The 12515-nt window shown below is 43.4% G+C and overlaps 1 protein-coding gene across 3 annotated transcripts in view; it reads left to right on the top strand.

Moving 5' to 3' along the window:
- POC5 (POC5 centriolar protein) overlaps positions 1–12515 on the top strand; it is a 49747-nt gene that overhangs the window by 23873 nt on the left and 13359 nt on the right. For all 3 annotated transcript variants that reach the window (XM_042454406.1, XM_042454405.1, XM_042454404.1), the window contains exons 4-8: positions 7429–7539; positions 8879–9075; positions 9722–9898; positions 10393–10509; positions 11100–11279. In XM_042454406.1, coding sequence (XP_042310340.1) covers positions 7429–7539; positions 8879–9075; positions 9722–9898; positions 10393–10509; positions 11100–11279 — 782 coding nt within the window. The remainder of the gene's footprint in view (positions 1–7428; positions 7540–8878; positions 9076–9721; positions 9899–10392; positions 10510–11099; positions 11280–12515) is intronic.

Here is a 12515-nt window from a genome sequence, read left to right as displayed (position 1 = left end):
GTGTGCTTTTAATGCTAACAAGTCTCCCTTGCTTTGACAATGATAGTGTGATGATGATGATGATGATGATGATGATGATGATGATATGAGTCAGCTTGAGAGGCATGCTCACACTGTTTCTGAAGCCAAGAGAGTGTGACTTTCCAAAGTGCCTTTTCTATGTGTTTTTGGTTCTTTAATGGTGATATTGATATCAGAAAGCCTCTGAGGCAAGGCCAATGTAAATTGCTGTGATTTTTACAAACCCATGCGCAGTGAAGAAAAACCAAAGTCCCTTGACCAAGTACACACTTCTGAGAAGTACACTTGGTCCAAGAACAGTGAAACCACCTTGACATGTTCAATATGCATAGCCATGTTAAACCATGCTAAGTGTTAAACCCAAGGGGTTTGGTTATGGAATAAGCCTCTGAAATATGCAAGAGGCCGTGTTAAGTAAAGCCATGTGAAATGCACAACTGTGCTGTTGTGTGTGTTTTGGAATGCAGGTTGGGGGTGTTTGTCCAGAAAGGGACCGAGGAGGAGAGGGCGGGCACACGCCTCCTCCTCCTTGCAGAGCTTCGGTGGAGGCTCCGCCCTGGAGGGTGGAAGCTCCGCCCCCCGGCTTCAGCCCCCCCGACTTGTCTGAGGGACACCAACCCGGCCCCCGGCTCCAAAAGGTTGCCTACCCGTGTGCTAGATGAAAGCACACTGAAGCCTGGCTTATCTCCGAAGAGGCACTTTGTTTATTTGTCGCAAAGACACACGCAAGAACAATTACCAACACCATCCACCAACTACAAACCCCAACAAACTGTACTAACGGACATCTGGCCTTATATACACATTTGCCATGCGGCCACCTTACCCAGCCCATTCCTGTATAAGTTCCTGTGTATCTTGGAATACTTTCCCCCTTGCAAAGATGATACAGTATATTTACATCTTGCTATGTGCTCTCTGGCACACACTGTGACCTTGGACATCACCTACTGATTTGAGTCCTAGCTGCAGCCAATTCCAGGCTTCTGCAAAATAAATGACCATTTTCATTTTGTCACATCTGAACATTTTCATAACACTCTATACATTAACATTCCCCTTCAAAATGTACAGATGTATGTCATGTCTTTGGTGGGTTACAGACCACCGAAAAGCGGCGGTCTGCTGCCGCCACTGGTTGCAACATCCAGTAACCGCAGCAGCCAAAGGGTGCGGTTCCCAGACGCTGCAAAGAAGGAGCATGAAAATCGTGCTCCTTCCTGCGACCCGGAAGAGACGCCACAAGTGCTGAAGCGCGCACTTGCGGTGTCATTTCTAGGGTGCAACGTGTGGATGCAGTGCGTCCGCTACGTCAAAATAGAACAGCTGCTGCCATTTCGTACGGACTCAGTCCGTATTAGGGTTAGGGGCGTCTGGAAGAGACGCCCCTTTCTAACCCTAGCATGGACTGAGTCCGTGCTAGGGTGCCCGTCTGTAACGGGCCTTTGTGTCAGAGTTGTGTTGGCAAGGTACCATACTAATTTGTCAGGATAGTTGCCCACTGGCAATGCTTTTGTGAAGACATCTGCCACATTGTCCCTGATATCTATATACTCCAGTCTCAAGATACCATTCTGGACCATCTCCCTGACATTTTGGTACCTTACACCTATGTATTTTGTGTGACATTTTAAGTTTTCAGTTTCTGCCATGGCAATGCAGGATTGTGAGTCTTCAAACACTAGTGTTGGTTCTGTGCATTTCTCACCTAGATCTTCCAATAATTATCTGACCCACTGCACTTCCCTTGCAATTTCTGACAACGCCGCAAATTCTGCTTCCGCTGTGCTTAATGCCACACAGTTCTGTTTTCTATTTCTCCAGATCACTGGACTACCTGCAGATTTTATTAACCAGTCACTGATTTTCTGTCCACTAGTTCAGATGCAAATGAGCTGTCTACATAACACTCTAGCTTTTCTAAGCTTCCTTGAATAACTAATTTTCTGTTTTTACTGCCCTTCAAATGCCTCAACACATGTTTCACCACAGTCCAATCAGCCATTTTTGGCTCACAAACCTTTCTACTCAAAACACTAACTGCAAATAAAATATCAGGTCTAGTATTGTTGGCAATAAATAGCAAACTTCCTAATACACTCCTGAACAATTCTGGATTCTCAAAATTTTCTGTTGACTCTGAACTGGCATAACCAGGAGTCATTGGAGTTTTTACTGCTTTTGCACTCTGCAAACTGCATTTCTCAATCAATCTCTCTATCTTTTTCATCTGTCTTAACAAACACTTGCCATCCTCAGTCCATTCAACCTCAGTCCCAAGGTAAGACTTCAGATTGCCTAAGTCCTTCAATACAAACTTTCTGGACAACTCTTTCTGTACTAATTGCACCTCCTGTTCTGACTCAGCTGCCATGCACAAGTCATCCACATAAATCACTAGAATCACTTCTTCCTTGGTGTAAACATAGGTATCTGCAACACTGGATTTGTATCCAAGCTTTACAAGCTCTTTGTGGATACATTGATTCCAACATCTTGCACTTTGTTTCAAACCATACAAGGCTTTGTTCAATTTGTACACCTTCTTGTCACAATCCTTATCAAACCCTAAAGGTTGTTCCATGTACACCTCCTTATCTAATTTAGCATTCAAATAAGCAGTTTCAAAGTCAAAGTGTCTCACAATTTTCCTTGCCTTGCAGCCAAAGTTAACACTAGCCTCAAGCTGTCTGGCTTTGCTGTTGGGGTAAAGTTTTATCAAAGTTTTCAAACTTTTGCTGAGCAAAACCTTTTGCCACCAACCTGGCTTTGTATCTTTGCATACCATCTGGCATTTCTTTTCTTTTATAAACCCACTTGCAACCCACAATTTTGTGGTTCTTGGGTCTGTCTACCACATCGAACACTTCCTTTTCTAGCAAAGACAAATACTCCCTGTCCATTGCAGAAAACCACTTCTCTCTTTCCTCCTCAGGATAGCACTGCAAATCCTGGAAACTCTCAGGCTCATCAGCCACCACAGTACAGGCTCTAACATTCTGCACAACAAAACGCTCTGGAGGCCTTCTAACTCTCTGAGTCCTTCTAGGCACAATCACCTTCGTTCTACCCCTCTCATCCTCACTTTCAAAGCTAGTTTGAACCTCTGTGTCTTTCACTGTCACCTGCTCAAAGTTCCTAGTTGTTACTGGTGAGTAAAGTGTAGGTTGTGTTTGTGTATGCTGCTGGGAAGTACCAGGCTTGACGTCTGGTGAAGACTCGTGTTCTCTCATCCCTCCATTCCCTGTACTTGTGTCTCTTTGTCCAAGCCTCAGGAAAACCTCTTGGTTGGTATGTAGCCTGTCCCAACCTGAATGCTTCTCAAAATTGGCACTTCTGGACAGCAAAATTTACCCATTATTATTATTATTTGTGGTATTTATACCCCGCCCTTCAGCCCTAATGGCTATCAGAGTGGCTTACAATTATTATTTTTAATTAGACAGTTCCCTGCCCTCAGGCTTACAATCTAAAAGACACATCACAAAGGGAGAAGGGAATGGTGGTGGGAAAGGGGATGAGGTCCAGTGGTTCTTCTCTCCCTCTGAGGCCTGGACCAAGGCAGATGGACTGGAGGGAGGGCTCTTCTTCTTCAAGCTAGCCCTGATGGAGCTGGGCCTGCCTGGTCACTCCCTCACAGGCCAGAGGATGGCACTTATGGAAGGAGGAGTCTCTTCCTTCAGGCTAGCCCTGATGGAGCTCGGCCTACCTGGTCAAATCCCTCACAGGCCAGAGGATGGTAGTTATGGAGGGAGAAGTCTCTTCCTTCAGGCTAGCCCTGATGGAGCTGGGCCTACCTGGTCAACTCCCTCGCAGGCCGGAGGATGGCAGTTATGGAAGGAGGAGTCTCTTCCTTCAGGCTAGCCCTGATGGAGCTGGGCCTGCCTGGTCACTCCCTTTCAGGCTGAAAGATGACAGTTATCATGGAGGGAGGGCTCTCTTTCTTCAGGCTAGCTCTGATGGAGCTGGGCCTGCCTGGTCACTCCCTCGCAGGCCGGAAGATGACAGTTATGGAGGGAGGAGTCTCTTCCTTCAGGCTAGCCCTGATGGAGCTGGGCCTACCTGGTCACTCCCTCTCAGGCTGAAAGATGACAGTTATCATGGAGGGAGGGCTCTCTTTCTTCAGGCTAGCTCTGATGGAGCTGGGCCTGCCTGGTCACTCCCTCGCAGGCCGGAAGATGACAGTTATGGAGGGAGGAGTCTCTTCCTTCAGGTTAGCCCTGATGGAGCTGGGCCTGCCTGGTCACTCCCTCTCAGGCCGAAGGATGACAGTTATCATGACCCATGACCCAGGTGAAACCTGTAGCTGTTACCAGAGTACCCTACAAACATCAATCTGTGCCATTTGGGCTCACCCCTCCTCCTGCAGTTTTCCAGCACAAAGACATTTGCATACTGACCAAACACTCTGAAACTTTAAATTAGGTGGTCTGCCATGCAGCATCTGGTATGATGTTTGTTTTACGGCAGAATTCCAAACCCTATTAACAACATGATTCGCTGTCTGAATGGCTTCACCCCAAAGTTGCTCAGATGCATTTGCATTCAGCATCATGCAATCTTTCATCTGCTTCAGCACACCAATACGCCTCTCAGCCAACCAATCTTCCTGCGGCATATTCCTTTCCTCCTTAACCAATTTTTTAGGTTATTTGATAGAAACTCTCCACCTCTGTCTGTCACCAAGGAGCCCACCTTGTAAGTAAACTGCCTTTCCACCATGTTGACCCAGTCTTTGAAGGAATCAGCAGCTGCACTTTTTTCCTTCAGGACTACCACATAGGAATACCTGGTGTGACAGTTAACAATTACCATGAAGTATTGATTACCACCAACAGTTTTGTTCAAAGGCCCCGCCAAATCTGCATGTACAATCTGAAATGGCCTCTGGGTGGTACATTTGAGGTTTTTTGGCCACAGGAAAAGCTTTTACTTTCACCCTGCTGCACACAGAGCATTCTAAATGATGTGCACGGGCATTCATCTTCAGCTCTGGACAAACCTGTCCCAGTTTCCCCAGACTGGTAAAACTCACATGCCCCCAAACCCGGTGATAATAATGTGCACAATTTTCATGCAAAAGAACATTATTAACAGTAGCACACTCTGCTCTGTTCACCATATAATACATTTTGTTTTTCTTGAGTGCTTTTGCATAAACCTGATCACCCATGCTGATCACACACTCATCCCCCTTAAAGTTTAAAGCATACCCGTCTGTTGTTAGTGCAGACACACTGACCAGACTATTCTGCAATTTGCGAACACACAAGATATTTTCAAAGTCCTGCCCAGAACTTGGAATGTACACAGTTCCCATGTGTTTCACCTCCTTGGGTGCACCATCAGCCATAGCAACTGAGTTCACATCGGGAGCAGTCCTTTTCTTCAGGAGCTTGAAGGAGTTTGTCATATGATTTGTGGCCCCCGAGTCCAAAATCCAGACTTGACTGTTTGAGTCAGCCTGATGGGCTCTAAAGTTATTGTGTTTTGCCACATCTGCAGCTCACTTCCTGGTCCCAGGATTTTTGGGCTGCTTTCTCCTCTCCGCTGCAAGCTTCCAGCAGTTCTTCACATGGCCCGACTTGTCACAGTGGAAACATCATTTCTCTTTTGACACAGCTGCCATCTCCAGCTGTAGCTCCCTTGAAGCCATTGGTGGGTTCGTAGATCTTGGCATCGCCTGCTGCTGTCTCTGGAGCCCTGCCTAGAACTGGCGTCTCTGGCTCTCTTCCAAGATGGCGCTGACACCAATTACACAGTCATCTGATCTTCAGACACCCCCTGGAAACCATGTAGGATGTGCTCATAGTTCTCAGTAAGGCTGCCCAACAAAATGTACGATTTTTGGTCGGCTGGCAAGTTGACACCTTGCATTTCTACTTGGGCGAATAGATCGTGCATTATTTCTAAATGCTTTTCCGGATCCTGCTCCTGCTGCATCTTGCAAGCGTACAGCCTCCGACACCAGATCATCTTGGACGGTGCTGTGCTGCTCTGATGAACTTGCTTGAGAGCATCCCACACAGCCTTTGCAGTCCTCTTATTCCGAGCATGATTAATCTGGCTCGGCTCAAGGGTCAACAAAATTGTAGCTCCCACTTTCCTATCATTCTCAATAGTGTCCTCAGAAACTCCACGCTGGACAACATGCCAAACAAAGCCCCTCCTGGACAAGGAGAGCCTCGCAGTACTCAGCCCAGGAACTGTAATTTGAGTTACTGAGTTTGGGAAACTTCACTGCCTCCATAATTAGAACAGCAAAGATCTGGCAGCTTTCCCAACTCCCACAGTTCTATCTCTGTTTGCCTTCCGGCATCGGACAGATGAACAGCAACAAAAACAGTGCACTCACAGCCAGTTGAATTCTTCAGCTCATAGTCTGGGCACCATAACCCTTGTTGATGCAAACGTGAGCATGCAGAGTAAACTCAGAAGCTTGTATAAAGATAAACAACTGTTAGCTGCTGGAGCAGGAAAACAGCTGATAGGTGAAAGCACACTGAAGCCTGGCTTATCTCCGAAGAGGCACTTTATTTGTTGCAAAGACATACGCGAGAACAATTACCAACACCATCCACCAACTACAAACCCCAACTGTACAAACGGACATCTGGGCTTATATACACATTTGCCATGCGGCCACCTTGCCTAGCCTATTCCTTGTACAAGTTCCTGTGCATCTTGGAATACTTTCCGCCTTGCAAAGATGACACAGTATATTTACATCTTGCTACGTGCTCTCTGGCACACACTGTGACCTTGGACATCACCTACTGGTTTGAGTCCTAGCTGCAGCCAATTCCAGGCTTCTGCAAAATAAATGACCATTTTCATTTTGTCACATCTGAACATTTTCATAACACTTTATACATTACCATTTTTATCCAAGGATTCAAGTATCCACGGCTTTAAAATATTCCAAAAAAGGGTAAATTCCAAATAGCAAGGCTTGATTTTCCATTTTATATAAGAGACACCATTTTGCTGTGCCATTATATTTAATGGGACTTGAGCATCCACGGATTTTGTTATCCACAGGTGATCCTGGAACCAAGCCCCAGTGGATAACAAGATTGCACTGTATTTTGATAACAATTGTAGCATTTGATAACATCTAAATGTACTTAATTGCAGCTGTGGTTCTTTCATCCACACATCACTTCCCTTCCGACAAAAACTAGTAAGATAGGAGGCTATTTTCTTAGGTAAATGATCATCATCTAGCTTTCTTTCTTTCTGGTTTCCGGACAGTCTTTAGAGATGGTAAAAATTACCAGTTATTGGCTACAGTTAGTGGATAAAAATGTTTTTAATCAGTGACATGAATACTATAAGTGTAAAATTCTGGGGGATGTTAAACTTTAAACCATCCAAACCTAGTTGGATTTCTTTTCTTTTAAACAGAAAAAAGTCCAGTAATGGACGGACACAGGCCAGAAAATGCTGGAATAAATTGGCGAAAACATGGAAGAACTCCTGATTTTGTGACATCTACTCGGGCAACAAGAATAGAAGGTATAACTATTGTTTTAGAATTAAGTTTAAGTTGAGCCAGTTATCTACAGGTGTATCCGCACTGCAGAAGTAAAGCAGTTTAACTGCCATGGCACTTTAACTGCCACGACTCTGTCCTACAGAATCCTGGGATTTGTAGTTTGTTGAGGCTCCAGAGCTTTTTGACAGATCAGGCTATATACTTCACCAGACTACAGATCCCATGATCCTACAGGATCGAGTAATGGCAGTTAAAGTGGTGTCAAACTGCTTTAATTCTGCAGTGTGGATATACTCCCATATGGTTTTTTGAATTGGCTCTGTCATATGTCCCCCTGTTTAATTTAGAAGATCTCTCACATGATCTACAGCAGGGGTAGGCAACCTTTTTGAGCCGGGGGCCGGGTTGCTGTCCCTCAGACAACTGGGGGGCCGAAGCCAATAAATAAATAAATAAATAAATTTTAAAAAATTTAAATGAATAAATAAACCGGGACAAATGTAGGACAACATTTTCAAATGGTGGACACTTTTTTTAAAAAAGTGGAGGACACGCAAAAAAAATTTGCTGATTTTTTAAAAAATGTTAATATAAATGCATGTTTCTGAGGCTTCTATAGACAATTGCCCCTGTGCGCAAGAGGCCAAAGGCCCCGGTGGCAATTGGCGGCAGGACCGGGCTGGGGCCGGTCCCAAGGCCTCGCCGGGCCGCATCCGGCCCGCGGGCCGCAGGTTACCTACCCCTGATCTACAGTTTGTATGTGTTTGCAGAATGTATACAGTGACTGTTGGCCTAGGGATAAATAAGGGGTAATTCTTATATAGAATGCAGTATTGACTCTGATGTTTTTCCTGTGATGAACTAGTCCCTCCAGTTCATCTCAGTGTCAAAGACACATTCTCTAATATGGCATAAGACTTCATACATTTAGAGAAAACAAGCTTTTTGCCATAGAAAGTACCCTTCTTTCTTTTCAGCAGCTTTTGGGAGTTATAAATTTCAGTTTCTAAGGGTAAAATGTCTTTTCAAAACTTTCCTGACTGTTAGAAGGGAAGTGTCCAGAGTTTTGTTAGCCAATTACAGCAAAAACAGCAGAGTCTACTGACATTCAGTGGACGTTCTCAAGTGCCCACTTCATCACAGGCATTTCATGTGTATGAGAAACTGGACTGGACTCTATTCTGTAAGAACTTACCGTATAATTTGTTACTCTTTAAGGTGCCACAAAATGTTTTGTTTCTTTTATATGAAGAAAAAGGCATATTTGATATTTTAAATGTTTAGCGTGTCATTTGCACAAAGCAAATTCAGACCAATCCAGTAATAGATACTGGAGTGCCATTAAAAACAAAAATTCAGTTTCAACAGAAGTAACAGAGCCATCTCACATGGATATGGAAGGACTTTGCCCAGTTGGTTCAGAAGAAAGTTCTTCTCAAGGGTCCTCGTCAATTCAAAGAGATCTTCAGGAGTCACATGTGACTGATCTAAGCCTTTCAGATGAAAGAGTGACCCAAATTGAGAGCATACTTGATCTCTGGAGTGGAAGTCTTAAGGTATTTATTTTTTGTCTAAATTGTTTAAAGTTTTTTACAGATAGTATTGTGTATTCTAATATTCTTTTAAAGATTTAACGAGTGTGGTAGAGTCTTCTTCTTTGGAGGTCTTTAAACAGAAGCTGGATGGCCATCTGTCAGGGATGCTTTGATTTGGATTTCCTGCATGGCAGGGGGTTGGGCTGGATGACCCTTGTGGTCTCTTCCAACTCTACGATTCTATGATTCTATGAAAATATCAGTCTTCCTAGCAAGAGAGCTATTGTCATCATGCAGTCTACCACATATTGAAAGGCTGTTCTTTTTTTCCCTTTTCCTCCCCCCCCCCACCCCTTTGTTGAGTCAAAGCAACCATCTAAATGTCATGCACCAGAGAGCACCATGTGTTGGGGCCAGAATGTGTGCTAGTTTATATTCTTGTTACATGAACATTTGCACCACAAAAAAAATGCCAAAGGGAAGACATTTTGTGCTATCCTTCTGTTTCAACTCACATATGCAAATTAATGCAACATTAATTATCAATAAACATTTTTATGCTGGAAAGTGTATCTACCCTTAGAAATGTAACTGCATTTAAAATTCATTGTGGATTTTAATGAACTGGGTATGTTTCTTCATTAAATCTATGTGTTTAATTTTTCAGACCAATGTTCTTACTGAACTAAGGAAATGGAAACTTCATTTTATTGAACATCACACACTTGAAATGAGACAAGAAAAAGAAAGACATGCGGCACATGTGAGACAATTGATGAATCAAATGGAGAACCTGAAGGAGCTGCTACATACATACGAGATTTCAATAGGGAGGAAGGATGAAGTAATACTTTCTACTAATCTATTGTTATTATTCCTAGAAAGCAAACATTTTATTTATTCCTTTGTAAAAAAAAAAAAAAAGTCTTAGCAGCAAGCTACTTTGGTCTTGATAAATATAAAGAGGAGAATATAGCTGTGATTGAAAATTGGAGGTTTTTGCAGCCTAAGAATTACCATACATTTTCCTACTACATACTTATGCTGTCACTGTTGTATTCCTCCTCATAAATCAATACATTGAAGCTTGAAGTCAGGTGTGAAATCTGCTGTGAAAGAAAACTATAGGAAGTACATTAATGACCTGTCTGTCAGAGTTGGAGAATGTGTTGGACTCCAATTAATAACAACCTCAGCCAGGAAAACAGGAGTTGGGAGTCTAATGATGGGAGGGGTATAGATGCCCTATCCAAGTCCATGTGTGTGTATAAACTGGTAAATTAAAATTAAATTACTGTGAAGCTGCTATCTTCCATGTTCCTTTTGTTTTATTTTTAGGTAATTGCCAATTTGACACATGCAATTGAGAAACAGAAGGACAGGATAGAGCTCATGAAGAAATTCACAAAGTGGCGACTTCAGCATTTCGTAGGCAGACAAGAAGCTAGACAGGAGGTATATGTTGTAATTTCAGAAGGCTGAAATAATTTTTTCAATAAAAGGTCTTGATTTTTTTTAAAAAAAATCAACCCCCTTTTAAAAACAAGAGCATGTTTGTTTGTTTGTTTGTTTGTTTAAATTGACCAACCCAGCAATTTTCCATATGGTCATTTGGAAACCGGGATTTCTTTCCGATAAATTAAATAACTGCTATGTTTATGCCTATTCCAAATGTATTATTTTCAACTTGCAGAATTATATCTGGACCTCATACACATGGAATGCACATGGAAAAAAATATAATCCATTATCAATTTACACCAAGCTCCAGTTGGTTTCAGTAGCATATACATATGACCTACATGGACCCAAACCTTTTCAGTGTTTTGACACTGGATGTATATCACTGTGTTACATACTACACAACACTGTGTTTTAGTCAGTCAATGGTAAACTATAGCCTTTTGTCCTGCTTTCACAACAGTGACAGAATGTCAATAAGATGTAAATTATAGCAAGCATGAAACCCTGCTTTGGGAAATGAGACCCTATTTGAGTTCTCTTAAGCATGTTGGAAACTCATATCTAATCTGTTCATATTTCAGGTATATACAAAGAGGCTGGCTGATCGCTTATATGAAATGGGCTTGCTGAAGAAAGCATGGATGACTTGGCGTTCTCACATTCATAGAAAATGGAGAGACACTATCGAAAGAGCTTATCAATCAAGTGCCGAATCTGTGCGTGTTGAACTATCCAATGACTATGAAACTAAACTTCAAGAGGTAAGAAAGTTTCTAAACAAGTTCTAAAAAGTCACTCTTAGTGGTTAAATGCCGGTACTGCAGTCACAGTGTTGTAAGTTCGATCCTACAGGACTCCAGGTTGACTCAGCCTTCCATCCTCTCATAGGTCAGTAAAATCAGTATCCAGCTTGTTGAGGGCAATTGGCTTACACATTGTAAACTGCTTAGAGAGTACTTAGTTCACTATGAAGTGGTATAGAAATGTAAAGTCTCTAGGTCCCGCTGCTCCAGGTAGGGACGCAACTGGCGTATCAGCAGAAGCTGATAGCAGGCGCTCCTGGCTGTTGCGTCAATCTGAGAGGACAGGTGAAGCGACGAATCCAGGAGCACCGTCAAGCTGCGGACGCAGTCCTTCAGGGGAAGTGCGACCCCATCTAGAACTGGCGAACTTATCTCCATGCCCAGATTGGGGTTACCTATCACGAGTACCTCCGTTTTATTTGGATTCAGCTTAAGTCTATTTTCCCTCATCCAATCCATTACTGACCTCAGGCAGTTATTCAGCTGAGAGATGCCCTCCTTGGTCGCTGTAACAGTCCGAGACATAGAGAAGTAAATTTGGGTGTCATCAGCGTACTGATAACACCCTGCCCCATGTCTTCGGATGATCTCACCCAGTGGCTTCATGTAAATGTTAAATAGCATTGGCGAGAGTATTGTGCCTTGAGTGACAACCGAATTGAGCTCTCTCTTGGCCGAATAACTGTCACCAAGTGACACCATCTGGAATCTTCCCAAGAGATAGGACTGAAACCACTGCAAAGTGGTGCCTCCAATTCCCAACTCTCTCAGGCGTTCCAGAAGGATACCATGGTCTATGGTATCGAAGACCGCTGAGAGTTCCAAGAGCACCAACAGGGCCACACTTCCCCTGTCAATGCACAGACGGAGATCATCGACCAGGGCAGTCTCAACTCCGTATCCCAACCTGAAGCCAGTTTGAAATGGGTCAAGATAATCAGTGTCATCCAAGACTGCTTGGAACTGGTTTGCAACCGCCCTCTCGATCACCATACCCAGAAAGGGAAGTAGAGATACTGGTCTATAATTGTTTTTGTCCAGGGGATCAAGGGAAGGTTTCTTTAGAATGGGTTTTACCATTGCCAATTTCAGACTTGATGGAATACAACCTTCCCTGAAGGAGGCATTGATTATAGATTGAAGTAGCTTCAGAGTTGCCTCACCTCCCTGGATAGCCAGCCACGATGGACAGGG

The sequence above is a fragment of the Sceloporus undulatus genome, chromosome 2, assembly GCF_019175285.1.
Source record: "Sceloporus undulatus isolate JIND9_A2432 ecotype Alabama chromosome 2, SceUnd_v1.1, whole genome shotgun sequence".
Classification (NCBI taxonomy): domain Eukaryota; kingdom Metazoa; phylum Chordata; class Lepidosauria; order Squamata; family Phrynosomatidae; genus Sceloporus; species Sceloporus undulatus.
This window is presented reverse-complemented; position numbering and strand designations above follow the sequence as displayed.